Below are 21,326 nucleotides of genomic sequence, written 5' to 3'. Positions count from 1 at the left end.
TTTAAACTTTTTAAAAATATAACTCTGTCTGAAGACAAGAAGAGAAGAAAAACATAAATTGAGTTTGCAGCAATAAATCTTACCCTTTCTTAATTTGTGGAGCAGCTTTTTGGATGTTTTTACTGGCAATTTGAGAAGTTATTTTTGGCAATGAAAAGCCTTTGTGCCATCACCCTAATGTTTAGTTTCCATCACAGATTCTCCACCAAATTCAAGTCATTACTCTGGCCACTCCAAAATGTTACCATACTTCCATACTTACTACCATACTTCCAGTGAGAAGAAAAAAATACCAGAGGGATTAACAATTTTATTTAAAATGGTTGTTTGCAAAATCTTTCTGAATAATTGAGTGTTTTGCTCGCGTTGACGTCTGCAGGGTCACTCACCCTTTTTCTCAGGTTGTAAGTGAGCAGCAGGTTCCTGGAGAAGTGGTTGGCGAACGCCGTGTAGAACTCCAGGACCTTCTGCAGGGCGTCGCGCTTAATGACGTGGAGGTCGCAGTAGGTCAGCGCTCTGACGTTCGCGCAGGCCTGAGCCAGAGTCACCTCCTTCCAGAAAACGTCCCCAAACACATCTCCTTTACCTGCAAAGACACAGAGAAGTTACATTGAAACGTGGTTTAACAAAGACAAAAGCTAAATGTCTGACGAATCTAAAAAAGGGTCGACTGTAGTATGAAATTATTGAAGGAATGTTTTACAATTTGGTTATGCGGTCTATCTTTTATGAGAACAAATTTAGGCTGCAGGGTCACTCTCTGATTTAACTTTTTAAATTTAAAAAGTTAAATGCCTCAAGTATATTTTTTTGTCCTGCCCACAAGTTCAATACCAGAAATGCCAGCAAATAATGTATCTATTTAGAGGTTTCAGAGTAAATGGGGCTCAATGCACACTCATAGTTTTTACTTGTAAAAAGTCTTATAAAGCTTTGTTCATTTTAGTTTCACCTCACAATTTTTTTTCTGTGTGAAAAAAAATCAAAGCAGATAAATACTTTTAGCAAGTTGTTGTTTCAAAAAATAGCCTAAAAAAGAAAAAGTGACTAATAACCAGTTTTATGACTGAATTACATTTCATCTATCTCACATTTTTGTTTTTCTTATGTACCGTTAGACTTGATTCCTATTATATCTCAAGGTTACTACTTCACTGCATGTTGAAGCAGCTTGCCATTTTTTTAATAGATCAACACGTTATTTCCAATAACTTGTACCTGCTGCACCACCATGACATTTACTGTAGACAACAACATGTCAAACGATTTGTTTGTTTTTTCAGATTCATATAATCTGCCTGTGTAAACATACGCTGCTCAAATGGCTGCTTTACCTCAAAGACTTTTAACTCAGTGTGTTTAAGCTAATAAATGACTGAGCCTCAATAAAACCGGTTTGTCTTTTGTTTAAATTTATAAAAACATGTCTTTTATTAAATGACATCGCAAAAGAGCAAAAAGAAAAGTCTCCGGTTTTAGAAGAACTTTTAAAATGAAGCAAGTTGTGGATCGCTCTGATAACAGGCCTACAGCTGCTCAATAATGAGATCAAGTAAGTTATTTATTAATTCTGAAAATGACTATGAATTATAGATTAGTCTCTTTTATAAAGGTTGATTTAATAGAGAAGTTAAATGAATACGTGCGCGCTCTGCTGCCGGTTGTGACTCATGCTCAGAACTATTATTAAACGGCTCAACATGTGTGAAAAACAAGAGGCATCACTTCAACATTATGTTTAGACCAGGAATAAAGATATATTGGCTCCTAGTGACTAATCCTCTCTGATACCAAGAATATCCTCTGATATTTGCTTACAAATATCACATGTTTTTGAGAATAACTCTGTTTGGTTAACGAGAAACTTTTTTAAGCCATGTGAATGAAGGTCCACATTTTTAATCCTCTTCATTAGTTAATGTTGAGCAGCCACTGATGTCGACGCCTAAAGATCCTTATTTCACAGATGATATCAAACCAGCTACAAATTGGCAGAGCTTTCTAAAAAAATCAATACAAACTGGACCCAGCCATGCGCCCAGGACATGTCACTGTCAGGAGTGTGTGACACGGGGATCGATCCAAACCCTAGAAGGAGTTTTTCATTGTGGCGTTCTGCTCAAAAAAGAAGGGAAAATCCTAAAGCAATGTCTCAGAGAAAGAAATATCTGTCTTTAGAAACCCAATCTGTTGACAATTTTCAAAGAAAACTTTGCAGTAATGACATAACTATATTAAATTGTATAAAATTGAAGCCATTAGCATCTTTCTCTGCTCCTTTGCCTCTGCACTTCATGCATTCATTGGGATAAATCGTTGAAAAAAAAAAAAAAAGCGCCCATGGATCCAGAATAAGTAATGAGGCTGACTGTTGTTGAGACTGAAAATGTCAGATTGGTCACAAAGTGCAGCAGAGAGGATTGTGTATCAGACTGGAGCAAACAAATTCTAGTCCAAATCCTGAATCATCACTCAGCAGAAAGTGATCCTGGAGCAGCTCAGTTTTCGCTGCAGTCTGTGACAGTTTACAAAGTGCTACAGCAGAAAAACGGAAAGCAAGATTAGGAACATTGCTTCAAAAATGTTTTCTTGTAATCATGAAAAAACATAGGAGCCAATTTTTTTGTATTGTCGCTGACGGGTTTTTTAAGCTAATGAGCTTCTGAGATAAATAATACAAACAGTATCTTCATCAAAGCTTTAGAAAGAAACAATTTAATGAGATCGAAGCAAATCAACACCTATGCAAAATGATCACTTTGACAACTTCTCCTTTTAGATGTCAAGAAGAAATGCATTATTTCACTTGCCGTAATATACTCCATTGCAGATATGAGCTTAGTAAGTACTCTCTAGATGTCCCTGATTTGTTTAAAGAAATGTTTAGCAGAGTAACTAACTTGGAATATGGCTTAACATTAAGCGAAACATCACAGTCAAGAGTTCTTCGAAGGCTCACCTAAAATAGCCACCACCTCATCATCCTGAATGACTTCCAAGGAACCAGACACCACAAAACAGAGGCTGTCCACACTTTCGCCGGCGTGGTAGATCAAGTCCCCAGGAGCGCAGTGGATCGTCTGAAACTCCATAGCCAGGGCCCTGAGACATCCGTCGCTGGCCAGTCGGAACGCCGGATGCTCTTTGAAAACTTTGCGGTTCAGGTGAACACAAATATCTGCTCTCATGTCCTTTGGACAAATCTGCAACACCTAGAACCGAGGAAAAGGGGAGAAAAGGAGTTGGAAGTTGGAGAAAACACACATCTCTGCTTTTGCACTCTCAATTACTCTTTCTTGTCATTCCAAATTTGTTTATACTTTGCCTCCAAGGAGGAATATAGTTTAAATGTCAAAGATTAAAAATAATTGCATCAATCTGATAACATTAATGTCGCAAATGAAAAATCAGTTGCAATTGTTGATGCTGCATGGCAACAAGCGTTGATATCTGTAACCTCGAAACAAATTAACAGCCACTGAAAAACAATATCATTTTCAGCTAATGCCAGTCAATTTGAATGGGGCCGATCGCAAACGTGGTAAAATCCTTAGCAGAAACGATGCTTCGTGCACAATCCCACAGGCTTGTCCAGAATACTGGCCGAAAAACTCAATCTTAGTCTCATCTGACCAAAGCATAGGGTTCAGCAAACTGCAAGTTACGTTGACGAAGAGGACAAAAAGCGTTTTTTTATGGGATCACTTTCTGCATGCAGAAAGAATCAAATGGTTGTCATGGAGAGCTATGATATGCAGGTGCATCTCAGTAAAAGTCAGTATTATTGAAAGATTAATTTATTTCAACACCTCAATTCACTAAGTGAACTGAGACATACACAGAGTGATGTTTTCAAGCCTTTCTTGTTATCTTTTTCTCCAGCTAATTAAAACACGATACTCTATAACATTAGACCAATAAAAAGAAGCTTTTTAGCACTGAAATATGAGCTTGATACTTAATTTAATTTGACAAATGAACCTCATCAGAACACATTACTTAATTCATTAAGTGTGACTGTACTTTAAATCCTTTTGGATTTGCAATTTTTTCATAAAACGCTAATAAAGCCAGTTTATTTCTCAATAATGATGCTTCTTTTACTTTGATTTATTATTTTTTTCCGTTCGCCTTTTACATAACCTTACCAGGGACGCCAATAAATCGGACTGTGTTTGGATTCATTTCACCAAGTCAGCTACGGTTTGAGTCATCCCAGGATGACTTAAGCACTTATATTTCAGTTTCACAAAAGGGAAGCGTGAAGGTAGCAATCAGCTCAGCGTCTATTTGCCTGCATGCTGAGTGTCACAGAGTGGCATCATGTTGTTCACATACACCTCATCAACGGGATGCCAGGCTGTCGAAACAAATCTCTTTGAAGATGAATGCCAAACAGAGAGAGACTATGTGCCATATTTAGCGCCGTTAGCGCGGCCTGCAGCCAGAGGACAAAAAAAACACATGAACTCAGGAAAAAAAAAGACCCCAGGGATTCAGAAGGTTTTAGTTTTCATTTGATTTCAAATTGGTTATTAAGTTACACAGAAATACTGTTGCTAAAAATCTACATGGTTGAAGTTTTGCTTCTAATTTCAAGTGAAAACGTCAAATGATTGGACTTAAGACAAGTGGATTTTAATTACATGTAATAAACTCTTTCTGGCTTCAAATCAACTGAGTGGCTACAGTCCAAATGAGCTGTTTACAGCTTTAAATGCCTAATTTCCAAACACTCAGCTCAATATTACCATCATCTGCATTCAGCTGAAATGTTGGATGTAAATGTGAGCCGTCAAAAAGAGAAAATATACTCATTTGATGAAAACATTTTAGATGACGGTAAGGGAAAAAACGAGTTTTTTGAAAAAGAAAAAAAAATTGGTCCGCACATTTTCATTGAGCAGAACGATTAATAATTTATTTCATTCAAAATGTCAGTCATCAATTAAGTTCCATAGAAACACACCCAAATTAACCAGCAAAAGCTTGTTTTGCTTCATTAACAGCAAACATTTCAAAAGCAGAGCAATATCAAACATGGCAAATAAAGGCATAAAAACATTATGCATTTATCTTAAGGACACTGCTAATTATTTGTGTTTGAATAACACAAATAAAAAGTCCTCCCATATCATCAAAGTTTAAATCTTAGAAAGTTTATAGTTGTGTGCAAGCGTTTCAATTTACATTTCTACAAACTATATGGATGGGATCAATCTGAACAGACGTACTTTAATTATAGAGCTGGTAAAAGATAAAAAAAATATTTATCTTTTAGCTGAATGTGCATCTGACCTGAGATTCTCTCCACGTGTCTTTAACAACCCATGCAGTCCACACACAGGAATATTAAACCATACCAATAAATTATGTGTAATTAAATGGAATGACATGGGGCAAAAAGTACTGAACACATGAAGAAACGGAGGTGCGAAAGGGAAGGAAAGTCATGACACCAGTGGAAATCTATCAGCAATTAGAAAGCAACCCTGCCAATTAGCGCAAATTAATATGAGATGGGTCAGTCCCAGCGGATGGTCCATAATAAGGTGTCTGATTACCAAGGTGTCACACAAGAAATCTGTGAACTCTCTCAAGGTGTGTTTTGTTTGGGGTTTTTTTTTACACTAAACCTCCTGACATCATTGGTGTCAGAAGATTTTCAGAGCTACTGAAGATTGTAGTGAGCACCACCGTGGTCATAATTCAGAGACAAACTGAACATCGTTAAACAATGAACCTCATAAAAAGTGTCATTCTTGTATGTACCTGACTTTGTCTCACTAAGATAACCAACTCATATTTCAACATAATCCAACTGCGTCCTGTAAATGGTGGTTTGCCAGTTCAAATCCTGCTCAGTCTTTATGTCCTCCGGCAAGAAACTTCACTCTCCCTACTTGCTGGTGGTGGTCAGACCGTAATTGAAGAGCAGCCGACAGGCACGGCCACTCTCTCATCCAGATGTGCCAATCACTGCGAAACAGGACAAAGCCGCCCCCAAAACCCAATGATCCTTTTCCATTACTCCTGAGTCCAGATTTTAGTAAATTAGACACATTCTTTTCAATTAGTTTTACCCATGATGATTCCTTCACCTTGTACATCTGGATCGCTCCTACTTTCACCAGTAAACAACAACATGAGCTCTGAATAAGACAGCTTAACAAATGCTCAAGTGATTGGTTATTGGATATTTTTCCTGTCCATATTTCTTCTTCAAACACGGTGGTTAACCACTCTCCCACCAGGCCAAACAAATTCTTAATCAATTTTAGCACTTTCTGTGGTCTCCTGATTAATTGCTGCACAGAGATCAATAAATGAACCGTTCTGTCTCTTTCATCATGGCTCATGAAAGGAATGGGAAGTTACTCACGGTGCTGGTTTCTTTTCTTTTGACAATTAAAATAAATTCCTGTGGTAAATATCCAGCGTGAAGCTCTTTTGAAATTGTAGAACCACATTATATCTGTCTGATAAGCATTATATTGAACGGTAATTGTGCTAATTTACTTGCCATAGATAGATACCTTACCATCTGGCAACACAAAAGAGGCTAAAAGATCTTATGAAACAACAGACCATTTAACAACAGTAAAGCTGTTCAAACAGAGAAAACATGCAACACGGTAGTGAATCTTTCCTCAATTCTGCTCTGTAACAAAACCTCCTGAAGAACAACGTGTGACTGTTTTCTTTATCCTAAACTCAAGCACACGTTGGTCACGCAGCAGGAGAATAACCTCAAGAAATAACATTAAAACAAAGCAAAACAAAAACAATCTCTTAATGATGGCCTAATGAAACAATCATAGACTCATAGCTTTCTATTGTAGACGCTTCATGGCGACTGTTTTTTCTTCTACACACACGGCCAGGTTGGTTTGGAGACCATATTCCTTTTAATGCTGTAAGTTCCACTTTATATGTATTACCCAAGTTATCTTTACCTGATAATAAAATATGGTTGTGGATGATAAATGTTTAATTGTGACAATCCAAAAACAGAAGGAATCTGAAAGGGCAAATATTTTTTTCTTAGCACACAACAGTCAGGTTTTTAATGGGACCAACAAAATGGAGCACGAACCCTTTGCTGTAAATAACCATCGACTTTACTGTAAATAATCTTCTTGTGCAATTGTGACAAGAGATTTAAGGATTGTAAAATAATGTTCGTCTCGGAGTTTGCCAGAGTTTTGCTAAAGCTTTAGCTTAATCAAACTTTCGTTTGATTAATTAAATGAAGATGCTGAGAGAAATACTTACTATAGGTAAGATATTGACTGGTTACAGCCTCTCAGCAGAAACCAACTTCAAAAATATCTCTGATTGGTTATAAGAGCAGCAGCTCTTATAAAACCAAAAAGCTTTGAAATTAGAAATAACAAAACTCCGTTGCTGCCGACACGTGTTCAAGACTTGATGGCAAATTTATTAAATCCACGTAAAAACTGAGGGGTGTGCTAACAAGATTGCTACTGGTTTCTTCTTCTGGTTTAATCGAGAATATTAATTTAAAGCTCATCCCACGTGGATTACTGCAATCTGGGAGAGGAACAAATTAAGGCAGACTGTAAAAGCTCCTGGCAAAAATCACTGGTTCCTCGCGCTCGGAGAATGTTCATTAGACTCGACTCATCCGGCTAGGTTAAATGTGCCTCCGAATGTTTATTAAATTCTTGCAATTAACATCAAATGTAGGTTTTTGATTGAGTAAATGACAAAAAAAATGCAATAATAATATTATAAGATTTAAAAAGCTGTTTAAGGTCCGTTTACTTTTTCTATCCACTGCTGTTAATTTTTCAACTGAAAAGATGAATTTAGACGAAACAACTTTTATTTCCCAATTATATTGTGGTGTTTGGGATAAATTGAATCAAAGCATTTTTCAGGGGTGCACAGACAAAACCTTTATGATTATTCCTTATATTCATCATTTAGCTTGCTAGTTAAAAACAAGTACAATGAAAATCCACAGGGACTTCGTAAGATTGCTGCGATGTTTTGTTTCAGTCAGTAGTTGGAGGAGCGGAAACCTTCGGCGAATGGGAAGCAGGAATTATCTCAGGAGAAAACCGACGACGTATTTTGGACACGATTCACGTTCAGTAAATAAAAAGCAAGACAGAATGTTATTTTCTGGGTGAATATGAATCATACTGACGCTTAAAAGAGTGTTCAAACAAATTTTGCCCAAAAGACACATTAACCCAAACATATGACCTGCAAGCAGTCAGATAGATTTCCATTTCACTGGATGTGTACAGATTGGATTCATGAAAGCTTTTCGTGACAATCCTGCAAAGCTGATCTGTCAATAAGAAGACTAGAGTCCAACTGGTGACAAATGATGAGATTTCTTTGTTTTATCTACAGTTCAAGCTATTTAAATCATTATCAAACAAGGAGCTGCATTAGTTTCACACTATTTTATCACAACTAAGCACTTGCATACTACACTTTTATCAGAAAAAAAACACCCACATATTGCATATTATTTGATTTCTGAAGAACAATACACTCTCCGAATGACGTTATTCCATTATTTTGGCTCAGACATTTTAAACTAATGGACAAAGAAACAGAAGAAGGTACCTTTTCAGTGTCTATGCCCCGGGACATGGACCAGGTAGAGGCGATATAGTCCATAACTCTTTCACTCAAGCCTTTGGGGACCTGATAGAGTTTAAGGAAGTCCCGGACACTGTTGAGCATCTCATGGTAGCGATTAGTGTTGGCATACATCTGCTGGAAGATGGTTGTCACGTTACCAAAGATGGTGGCGTACAGAAGGGCTGTAGAAACACACAGAATTTACATGACAGTATTTACTGAGAAATATTGCTTTACTCTTTTACTTTGAGTTTGTTTTGGTAATATATGTTTATAAATGATACAATTTATTGACAATTTAATTTTAAACTCTGATACTTGCTGGTTTATTTATCTGTTAAAAGAAATTCTCTACGTCTTTAAGAAGGTTAATTGTCGATCCGTCAAAACAAACATTGAGTTTGTTAAATATATAATGTTCTTTATAAAAAAGCTAACTATATGAGAAAAAAAATTTGTTATAACAATTGCATGATGTGAAAGTCGGTTGTTTAAACTGTGACAAACTGAAGTAAGAAAACCTGCAGCAGGGTTTCTGTTTTAATTGTTGGATTTTATTTATTGTATTTAATTGTTCAATTTATAAAAAAATTATGATTTTTAAGGTCGAAGAGGAAAGATAACTCCCTTTTAATGCCCAGAGACTCCTAAAAACCTTTTTTTTTTTTTTGCATTTCAATCTTCAGCACGACCTAGAAGAAAGTTACTCATACAAAGCTGAATATTCTCTGGGAGGAAAAAAACTTTTCCCGATCAATAAATACAGTGCAGATAAAAAGGTTTTTATGCTTCTTCAAGTTCGAGACCTTTCGCATTACGCTTCTTCGGGGGAAACTTTGGCAACAACAGCAGCATCAAACTGTCTTCGAGGGTTTCTTTATGTATCCGTGAGCAGAAACATTCAGGCTCGAACGGGCTGGATGAGGAGCATCAGCGCGTTACTATTTTTAGATTTCTCCAGCGATGCTCACTTTGACTTCAGACCTCTTCAGACTTTCTTTCCTCGTGACCCCACTTGGGTTTTATTTTAGCTGTACTTCAAGTTATTGACTTGTCAAAAGCCAAACTTCCCTCAGCGTGTGATACTTCCAGTCAAACTTAGCCATCCACATTGGTCTCCACGCCGATGTGTTCAGCTGCTCATGTCATTTATAAAACGTAGAAAACAGCCCCCTGAGGAAGAGTTTGATATCTTCACTTGTGAAGATGGTAGGAGCCCATTCACATTCAGTGCAACATATTGGCTTTCAGGCCTGAAGCTTCAAACAAACCTCACATCATCTTTATTTGAAAATTCCCTTTCTTAACCAAATAAAAATAGAATTAGCTTCTCATCTTTTATACGTGTTTCTTGTTTACTTCAAGGCTGAAGATGAAAAGTTTTAATAAAGCCTGAGATAGGAAGAGATTAAATTCCTGATCCGAGTCTCTTGTAATCTGTTCCATTAAACCTGAAGATTTTCTGTTTCTTGGTCTGTGAATAATTCAAGATCCTTTTGGCAAATTCCTATTAATGAGGAATGGCCTCAGTCTGGCCACTCGTCCATGAAGGTTTCGTTGCTCTGCGCTCATGGCTACAGCTCTCAAAGACTCTGCTATTTTCAGTGCCTTGCAAAAGCATTCATGCCACTTGAACGTTTTTTACATTTTGTCGCCTTAGAATCAATCACAAACCTCAAAACATTTCAGTGGGATGTTATGTGACAGACGCAAGGCAGTGCATCATTATGTGAAGTGGAAATAAAACGTTGTATGGTTTTCAAAATTCTTTGTCAGCAAAAATCTGGAAAGTGCAGCTTGCATTTTGAAGAACCACCTTTCTCTACGTTGACACCTGACAGTATTTTATGGTACATCTGCACGAGCTTTGCATATATAGACACCACATTTTATTATTATTCACAGGATAATTTAGACTCAGCCAGATTGGAGGGAAAATGACTGTAATCATCTATTTCCGTACTACTGATTCTGTGTAAGATTTACATCTGCCTTTAAGATGAGAGGTCAATAATGTGCTGAATGAAATGTAGTGGTGTATTCACACCAGTCATGTTTAGTTTGCTTTAATTCAACTCTAAGTTTGAGTAGAAAGTCTGGTTCATTTGAGGAAATGTGAATGTTCAATCGAATCAAAACTCTGGTCCGCCTAAAAACAGAAGATCGCGATTTTGACGCGTTAGGAAGGCACGTGTGAACGTGAAGCGGACTGGAGTCCGCTCCAAAGACATAGCATCCTGCATAAATGCAACCAAAACAAACTGTGTGTTTAGCACTAGTGGGAAAAATGGCTTTACCAAAGACAAAAGAGAAATCCTACAATCTGACATCACTTCATTTTTGTTTGCATTTTGCAAAGAAGGAAGTTGCGCTCATGTCTTCTTTAGAGGTTTTCATGTTTCCTACAGTGGTTTGTACAGCTTCATAATCTCCAACGTATCAGCTTAGACTGATAGCCATTGCTTGGTGTGTTTGGAGTTGTGCCTCGCTCTTCCTATTTCCGTATGATGGACTGACCAAAGTTCTGTGAGATGTAGAAACGTTATATCATTGCTTAATCTAACTGTCTCTCTGACTTGTCGGCTGTGTTCCTCGTTCTTCTTTATGCTGTTTGTTCACAAATGTTCTCCAACAAAGGTTTCACAGAGCAGCTGGATTTGCACTAAGAACGAACTACACACAATTGGATCATTTGCTGAAAGGTCAACTGTTTACTCTGGAATTTATTTAGAGCTAATCAGAGGGGAAAGATTTGCTCCACCTCAAATTCATGCACTATTCTGTGTTCATCTAACACGTAAAATCCTATGAAAATCCAGTGAAGTTTGTAGTGGCAGCATGTCAAACTGTGAAAAAGTTTACAAGGGCATGAATACCTCATATTTATATGCCTTATCAGGACCAAATAAGCCACCAGACCGAATATTATTTCATGCAGTGAACGCTTAAATTAACCCGTTGGGAAATTACAGCGCATTAATCATAACTGGGCCCAAATACAATCAAAGACCTCTCGCCAAAGGGGCGGAAACCCACTGTTCGGGCTTCAGCTGGAGACGCTGAAAGCTGCATCCGTCCCACATCACAAGTCCACGCCAGAATCAAACCCGTTTCTTCGACGGTCACCGGAAAGAGTCGAGCAGCGGATCAGAGGTGGTAACAGCTGGCGCGCGCGGGATCAAAGCTATCAGATGTCTTGCTCAGTGTGCGCGAGCGGGTCTCTCTTGGCAGAGCAGGCCTAATTAGCCCTGCTTGAAGGGACGGAGAGGGAAACACGCCAGCCAAACATTTCAATTAGCCTACCACACGACGGCGATGACTGGAACCCTCCGCGCACCGATGCGTGTCTGTTTATTTTGCTCTCAATCCAAAAAATAAAATAATGCTAATTGAAATCAGCGCGTGACTCCTTTAAATGGCCGCCGCAATCTCCCGGACATGTCATCACAGGTTTTCAGACCTGAAGCCTCTTTTTGCAGCTTTGACTCCGTTTAGCGAGACTTCGGTGGGACGACTGTGCGTCTTTTGGAGAGCAGGAAATGTTGTTACAAAGGAAACCTGATCTGTCGCTGCCGCACGCGGAGGAGCCTCGTCTCGCCGGCAAACATCCTCCTGTACTTCCTGCCGCACACAACTTCCCTGAATGCCATCAAACAGCTGGCTCATTTGAAGGAGGTGAAAGCATAGCTGGTAGAAACTCCAGCCCCCGGGGGCCACCAGTTGCTATGGAAACAGGACAAATGTACAGTACAACCCCCCCACATACACACTCACCAAACCCCACTTACTGTTTCCCATGCCACCCTACCATCCCTCCCCACGCTGTGATCCTCTGCTGCCAGCGCAGATCCGACGCCGCTGGTAAAAATAGCGAGAATCAGCGCCATATCCATATTTCATGGAGAACAGCCACAGAGTAGACTCGGCTGCATCTGCAACAGCATCCTCCCGAGGCGGTCTGCTTTTGGAGAGATTTAAGGTGATTTGTCTCTCACGATGAAAACTTGAGACAAAGATGGGTCTGAAAATGAGTCGGGTTCTCAAACCATAACAGGCAAACCGGAGTGTGGAGGGTGTGTGTGTGTGTGTGGGTGGGGGGGTTCAGGGCTGAGGCTGTAGCTGACAAAAGTGCAGCGGAGGTGAGGGGTGATTGCGGTGGGATCGGAGGGAGCGCTGCGCTAAATTGATCTGGCGGCGTCTGTTATTGCTGAGGGTGGCTCTCTGTGTGCGCGGCTTTATGAGCTGCAAAAGTCGAGATCCTCGTTAATAACGGCGGAGAGGAAGAGCATTTTCAGCCCCCGTTTGCAGATTTTAACTTCCAATCCAGTAATTGCAGCATAACAAGAACCCAGAACAATTGTGTGAGGTGGAAAAGCAAACACACCCAGTGCCTCGTGCCTCGCAAAGTTATTCACACCCTTTGAACTTTTCCACAATTTGCTGTAGTTGTCACAACTAGAAGTGTCCCGATACAACTCTTCATTTCCGATGTGATACAGATATTGCAGCTTTGACAATTAGTCGATACTGATATCGGCCCAATACATTATCAGTAAGTAGCCTAATTTTATTACTTACTTTGTAGAGAAACGGCTTGCTCAAGTCACATAACTCAGACAGACAATAATAGTGGACAACAATGTGTATGACACAAACACATTTATTTGTGTACTGGATGCTGGGGCTGATAGGTTCGATATTTATGGCCGATCCGATCGTAATATCGGATCAGATCACATCTACTTTTCAGCGTTTTCACAAATCCTTCTATAGATTCTAACCCTTTCTATTGTAGATAAGGATATGTGTTTATGGTGAATCTTCACCCAGCCTCCAACAAGTCTTCTTTCAGGAATGTCAAGTATTTTAATATCCATCTTTTCCATGAGCTCTGACCAGTAAAGAATCTCTGCAGCCTGGTGCTGCCACCACGTTTTAATGTGTAGATAATGTTTATAAGTTTTCTTGGCTTTCCTCCTTCGATCAAAAGCTTTTCATCCACACTTTAAAAAATGTACTAGAAAGTACACTTAAGTGTCTGGCTGTTACGTGACAGAATGGAGAAATGTTCAAGGGATGTGAAAACCTTTGTAGTAATCTGCTCTAAGGTCCAAGACGTTCCCTTCCTATCACACTATTTTAACTTGTGTTCAAACAGCGGCGACTAAAACGTCCTCATACTTCATGTCGCTGTATTGATTCAGACTGAGTGGATCGGACAGCGGCGCTGATGAGGTTGCAGAAGAAAGCAAGGGGTGGAATTCATCAAAGCTTGTATCTCTGTATCATGTTAAATATTTGCTACTCGCCAACAGAACGTTAGCCCATATCGAGCTGCTCTGTTCAGCTTCATTTCAACGAGACGCTGTTATGTAACTCTGCGTATTCAGTGCTGAGGTTTCAAACCTGCTCAATTGTTTTATTGGTATTGACAGTGGAGTCGATGGAAGTCTTGTTTTGGTAAGCTATACCTCTGCTCAAAGCTTACGGATGAAGAGCAACCCGACAACAAGATTAGTCCTACACATCAGACTCCTGCAGAGTGAGTGTGTATTGAAATGTTGTTACTTTATAATTCAAACCTTATTGAATGGGAATTTAAAATGACACTTGTATCTAGTTTTAAAACTTTTTGAAGCTATGCTACGTGTTTATGTTCAGCATTTGTTCTCCTCAAACAAATATTTGAGTAAGTCTTTTGCTTTTGTCCATTCTTCTTTCCAAAACAACTCTTGCTCTGTCAGATTGGATGGAAAGCATCTGTGAACTTCAGTTTCCAGATTCTCTTTTGTATTTAGGTCCGGGTTTTGACTGGACCATTATAACACCTGAAAATGCTTTGATTTAAATTATTCATCTGTATGTTTGGGGCCACTGTACTGCTGAGAGGTTGACCTCTGCCCCCAGGTTTTCTCCCAAGACTGCCACTGCCATATTTCACTCAATCAGGATGGAGAAACCTTCGTAGAACATTTCACACTTATTCTAAAAAGTGTGTTTGGTTTGGGGTATCAAGATAAAGGGAGAATTTTAAGAAAATTGAATTTGCTGTTTTTCCTTTTCTTCACAATTATGAGCTACTTTGTGTTGCTCTATTAGCCCATAAAAACCCCTGAAGTTTGTGGTTGCAGCATGACAAAATAAGCAAAACAGTTTAATAGGTGTAAATACTTTTACAAGGCTGTGTAAACTGTTGAATTTGCTCTAAAGTTTGCTACCTTAGCTTCTTATGTACCATTTCGGGCCTTCCATTTTCAGAAAGAACAACAGAAAGCATGTGCTAGAAAATCTAAATATTTTAACACGTTATTACATAGCAGACTGAGAAAATGAGTGAAATGTCACTTTACTTTATGCCATTGTATTAAATCGGACTGAGTGGAGCTGACAGCAGCGCTGATGAGATTGAAAAGGAAACTAAGGGGTGGAATTCATTAGCGCTTTCTCTGCCGTTGACATAAAAGTTGGGATGCAGTTATGTATTTCCAAGAAGCTGTTACATAACTTCAACTATAATAGTTATGAGGCTTCAAGTCATTTATGTTATTGCCAGCAGAGCCAATCGAACGCTTGTTGGAGGAAGAGTGTCCTCGTTTACAGCTCAGGAAGAACAAGACGAAGAACTGCTTTATGCTGGGTTTCTGTGGGTTTCACCAACTCAAATTTAAGGCTATTTAAGACCATTATGAATGAAATTGAAGACCTGCATCATCACATAAATGTACAATAGAAAACGGTGCTTTTTACGTAGTCGTAGCGCTAAGCTTTACAGCTGTACAGGTTCGCAACAAAACTGAGCCAGAGGCAAAGATGAACGTCGTCCAGTCATCTGGCAATACATCAACACTAAACCCATGACTGATAGAAAAAAGCTAGCTGGCTAGATAGCTATAAAGATGTATTGGTAGCTAGTTAGCAGTAGCATCGACAACTTCAAGTCACAGAGCACAATGAAGATGTCTGCGTGCAAACTTCTGCCTGACACAATAGTACAGCGACAAAAATAAACTCCATAGAATATATCAGATTAAATTTAAGACATTTAAAGCTTTAATTTTGATACATAAATTTAAAACTTACGACTTTTTAAGGATGTCTGTCTAAAGGTTAATTGCAGAGGTCAGTTACTCTGAGATTTTGAGGACAGGTAATTGTCACCATAAATCATTAGACCTTCAAACTGAACAGCATAATGGACCGCACTGCTACTCATCTGTCAGCATTCTGTTTTCTAAACTTTGACGGCTCCGTTCATAATTTACTCCATCAACAATGTCAACATCGTGGCTTTTAAAAGCATAACAAATCTGCCTCACTGGGAAGAACGCATTCCACTCACATCCAATCATCATCATGGCCACAGCGAAGATTTTCTCCCCATCCGTCGTCGGAGCGATGTTGCCAAAGCCGATGCTGGTCAGGCTGGTCATGGTGAAGTACAGGGAGGTGATGTAGACCGAGTCTTTGTTGGGCCCACCCTCCCACTTCCCCGAACCGGTGGTGTTGAAGCGGTAGGGCCTTCCCATCGCCTCGGCCAGGATGTAGAGCCAGCTGTCCATGCGGACAACATTGGTTTCTTCATCAATCACCTCGTAGTCTCCAATGCTATACCTGAGGGTAAATAATGATACAATTATCGTGTTTCATAATGTTGTTTTTACGCCATAAGGTACAGCAGTGACGAGCTCTAGTGGATAGAAGTTAGGGGATCTACTTGGGTTCAAGTGAAACATATCAATAAAGGCCTAAGAGAAAGTAAACATTACTCTTAAAGAAAAAAAGTTATTTCCAACAGCGTGTCTTGCAGCTCAAGTAAACACACTAAAAATTTCCAGATCGTCTTGAGACTTTAAAGAATCACGTTAAATTTTTATGAGAATAAAAATCCCAATGACCCAGTTTTGTGTAGTCAGAGTGAAGAGAGGGTAAAAATGCAGCCGCCCTGGAAGGCCGAGCCAATAATGAAACCTTTATTTGAATAAAAACGAAGCTGACGTCCACACGGGACTGCTCTTACGTAAATGTGCTAAAGGTTAGATGTCCTCACTGTGGAGCTCCCAAAGCAACGCCTCCTGGAAAGGTTAAAGTGCCTCTTTTGCATCTTTATGCAACTTTTTACTGGAAACAAACATCTAATAGCCACACGTTGAATCTAATTTTCTACTTAAGGCTTGCACATAAAAGATACAAAAGATATAGTTGAGAACAATTTAAATTTCATAAGTTAAAATTAAATAGTTAAGAACTTTAATATCAGGAACATAAAAAGTTTAAGAAGCCCTCCTTGTTGGTCATATTCTGTCTGTACTTTTTGTTTGTTCTGTGCCACGGCTTGAATGAGACACAAAGCAGGTTCAAGAAACGCAAGCGTTCTCAAACCCATCTCACTAAAAGAACCCCAGCAGTGCATATTATGGTGGGTACCATGAAGCTGGCTGTCAACTCAGTGAAAAAGCTCACGGTTTTAGGTATTGCTTCTGTCCAATTTCATGTAAAATGGATGGATTTGGAATCTGTGACCCAAACACAACGACAAAGCGTAAAGCTAAAACAATTTCAACATCTGAGATTATGTTCTGTCTCTAAAGTCAAGTTCAACAAGTGACAATGTAAAAAAAAAAAAAAAACTTAAAAACCTTTATATTATTTTACCAGGATAAAAGTTATCGAGATGAAAAACCTTTGGAGTCTTCACCTCCAAACAGGAATGAACAGTAACTCCAATTCAATTATTTGAGTGTCAAATCCAAGTCAAGTTTCTTATGACTAAAAAAATACATTTTACCATGAAGTCCTTCGTCCTGTACTGTGTCATGAGGCGTAATTTAATACAGGAATATTAAAGAGTTCTCTTTAAACATTTCTTCCAACAGTTTATCTCAAGTCTTAAGAGTTCAAGTTTAGGTCCATTTTGAAGTTTTTGTTGGTGTAACTTCACAGCAATTCATCTCTTCCAACTAGAAACTCTTATCTGCTTAGAGCAGGTTAGCTGACCAACATCAGTTCCCCTGGTGACAAACTTATTTAAGAAGTGAACCGGCTTTGTGGAGCATGAGAATCCAGATCTAAACCACTAATCCTGCTTTGTCCTGCAGATCCCTGGACCAGGGTGATTTATCACACTGCACACATGTGCCAGACACGATCCTGCATTAGTATAATTCACCTCTTGATGTCCTTCATATCCTGTCAGATCATTGTAAATATTTCATTTGTTATGCTGTTAGGCCATTAGTTCACAGCATGGATGACATTTTTATTATTCTATTAGTTTTGCTCAACATTTTTGAGTAACACTATAGACATCCCCAGTTTGATTGTTTCAAGTTAGCGTGAGATTAGGCAGAGGAGCTTGACTTTTTTTTTTCCCACATATTATTTGTCTCATACCATACGGTCGCAGTATAGTCACAGTTCCAACGAATATGTAAAAACATATTTTTTATAAAGGCTACACACTTTTACGCAATTAATAAATGTAATAAGATGTGCAATCCACTGCAGGTTTTGATTTCAATTCACTTAGACGTGAAAGCATTTCAAAATTTTTGATTTTTATAAAAGCACTTTTAGCTTACAAAGACTCTGGTTTGTCCTTTACTCCTTTGTTTTTGCTGTTGTGTGCATATTAAAGAAAAAAAATGTGAATCCATACTGAAAAACATTTCATGCAACCCTTTTCATCCCCTGACTTTCTGTACGATTTGATTAGTCTCACCACAAAGTCTGAATTGTTTGAACTCAACACAACTGTCTGTTCATTTTACATTGTAGTTTGACAAAATGAGGCTAATTGTTTTTCATGTAAAATTACCAGAAAGAAAAAAGCTTTTTGAAAGGAAGACGAGTAGAAAAAAAACAGAGTAATAACTTTGAGAAAACACAATTAAAAAAAGATAGAAAACCACTCCGATCACAAACTAATTGACATAATAATTAAATAACTATGGAAGAAAAATCCCTAAAAATAGAAATATACAAGAACACAATTAGCAACACTGCACAAATTGACCACACAGAGATGAAAACCAAAACAGACCCTAAATTAGGATTAAAAAAAAAAGTACAAATGATAGTAACAATACATGGAGAAAGAGACGATAAAGACGTTTTTGTGCCAAAAGAACAAAACATAATGTCAAAACAGGCATCCCAAGCAAATGACAGTCATTGCAGTTTGAGACATTTTATTTTTGTAGAAAAAAAGAAGTAATCTTTAGGGTTCATGTGGGGTTTTTTTTAATGATATTTTAGTAAGTAAATCACTAACTGCTGTCAGAATCCAGGATGCATAGAAAAAAACAATTCATCATCAGGAGCACCTGTCTCATTTAGCTATTTGCATATGAAAATACCAGGCTTCCTGTATAAAAGGTGCTTCTTGTTTTTTCGGCCTCCAGAATATAAATGAACAGAACTGGATGAGGCAATGTTTACACGTTTCCTTTTTGCCTGATTTCCTTTATTCAACTCTTTAGAAAATATTTCTGGGGGTTTTTTATGCAACAATGATAACAATTTAAAAAAATCTCCAGTGTTCTTATTCAGGAGCAAGAAAATGCTTTTGTTTTTCCAGCCCCAGAGTGAAACTAACACTTCAGCCACCTCCATTGTTTTCTGCGTAAAAGAAAATGACAGGCAGCGAGCAGGAAGCCAGCTCCTGCAGTTGCTGCTGTCATCCCTGCTGACGACGGTTAAACTTTTCTCGAGTCGCCGACGCGACTCCCCGTGTGGCCATGGCAACCACTGAAACCACAGAGGAGCTATTTTTACTGGTATCGTTGTCTGGTTTTGGAGCACCATCAGGTACATTTATTCAGGTTTGATTATGCTGTCTGGACCGACGGTTGATGCAAACCGCGCCGCTTGGAGCCTCCGAGTGAAACTGGCAGAGAGTGAATATTTGTAACAAGTGTCTTCCTTGAAAGACATCTGCAGAAAAGATTAGTACATTATTCACAACAACAGAAAAAAAAAGACTGGGAGGAGCAATAAATAGACAAAGTAATAAATAATCTGTGCATCAGTATGTTTGTAGATCTTCTCATTAGCACAATAAATCAGATACAACACATGATGGCAACTTAATGCCGCCATTACACTCTATAGAGCCCCTGCTGCGTCGATGATCTGATTAGATTTACGGAGACCCATCTCCATAAATCTGCATATTAATGAGTAAAATAATAACTCTCCTCAAAGTGTAATAACTCTTTAGCCTTTGAGATCCTGGTTTGATGAGTGAAAACAAGCGTGTTTGCAAAAAATAAATAATTAATGCACAGATCAGCTTCACCACTGACCTCTTTTATATTAAATGGCTCTGCAATCAATGCGCTGCAATATTGCGGAGTGAAAAAGCGTTATGTAATGTTCTGTTGATCTGGGACAAACACACAGACATACCAGATGCAGGCCAACCAGTGTGCTGCCAGTCCAAAAACACAGACCAGCAGCACCAGGACGGCCGCCCCGTATTCGATGTAGTGGTCCAATTTACGGGCGACCCGACCCAAACGGAGGAGCCGGACTACCTTAAGAGAGCTGAACAGACTGCTGATCCCCTGGAAGAAAAGAGAAACAGGAAACATATCAGATAAGAGCATTGGGAGACTCTCAGTAGTTTTTTGTTTTTTTTAAATATGCAAAAGTTTAAAAATATTTTTCCTGTCATTCATGTTTGTGCTCAAAAGTGTCAATAAAAAATATCTGTTTTTGTCAGGAAAATAAAAGTCCAAATTACAATACATATTTCGACTCAATTCTTCACTCCTTATATTGCTTATTAAAACATTCATTTTAGTTTTGTTACTGAAACGTGAACTTAAAAAATTCAAAATATAGTTTTAACAGCTGGATAAGGACTGCAGATGTTTCTTTTTTGTTGTTGTTTATGTTCTCTGTTGCACATTTGGGGCAATGTTTATGTATTGTGGGTTAGATTAAATCTGTAGTAATCAAAAGCATATCTTTCTACATTTTTAACACGAGACAAAAATCTATCTGTAATTTCTTCACTTGCTTTCCTTTTGAACAGACGCGAGGACGACAGACCACTGACGCATGTTGACATAAAATGAATCAGCCTAAATTATGCCCATCGCAGATTTTTTTTAACATCTGAATTTTGAAGTAAAACCTACAGCAAATATAAACATAAAATATATTGAAAAAATTTGAAAGCTTTTCAGAGTAGTCACTATATAAAAACTGAATCCTCCTCAAAAAAATTATCCACCCTAAATGTTTTATCAGCACCAACAAGCGCATAATAAATATAAAAGAACAAAAAAAAAAAGAAAATCATGAAGTCTTGATTGCAAAAGCATTTTCCTACGACATGATAAAACTTTACAACTCTAAGCAGCTCTAACCAAAGGCTAAATGTCTGCTCAGCTCAGCTGCAACCTGAAACGCCCGCTCACTGATTCAAAGCGACAACTGCAATCCCATCAGTCTGCTCTGCAGTGCTGTTGGTATTCTTTATGTGTGTGTCTGTGCACTATCTGGGTATTGATTTAGCTAAAGTGCTGTGGTCTGCAATGCGAGTACAACTGCTGTGTTGGCTGTCACTTGATCTGTCAGAGATGCCCATCAGACACCTAAACTTCTAAGCTTGTATGAAATCACATTTCAGCCTTTAGATCAGACACTTGTAATGGCCACTACTAAACATTGACTTTTTTGTCCTAAAGCCATTT

General features: G+C 38.5%; 1 protein-coding gene across 2 annotated transcripts in view; it reads right to left on the bottom strand.

Moving 5' to 3' along the window:
- kcnh1a (potassium voltage-gated channel, subfamily H (eag-related), member 1a) overlaps positions 1–21,326 on the bottom strand; it is a 65,259-nt gene that overhangs the window by 13,138 nt on the left and 30,795 nt on the right. For both annotated transcript variants that reach the window (XM_055029473.1, XM_055029472.1), the window contains 5 exons: positions 20,032–20,189; positions 15,965–16,236; positions 8,608–8,807; positions 2,960–3,212; positions 390–586 (listed from right to left, as the gene is read on the bottom strand). In XM_055029473.1, the coding sequence (XP_054885448.1) occupies positions 390–586; positions 2,960–3,212; positions 8,608–8,807; positions 15,965–16,236; positions 20,032–20,189 (1,080 nt within the window). The remainder of the gene's footprint in view (positions 1–389; positions 587–2,959; positions 3,213–8,607; positions 8,808–15,964; positions 16,237–20,031; positions 20,190–21,326) is intronic.

Source organism: Poeciliopsis prolifica, unplaced genomic scaffold, assembly GCF_027474105.1.
Source record: "Poeciliopsis prolifica strain line A6 unplaced genomic scaffold, Auburn_PproV2 SCAFFOLD005, whole genome shotgun sequence".
Taxonomy (NCBI): Eukaryota; Metazoa; Chordata; class Actinopteri; order Cyprinodontiformes; family Poeciliidae; genus Poeciliopsis; species Poeciliopsis prolifica.
This window is presented reverse-complemented; position numbering and strand designations above follow the sequence as displayed.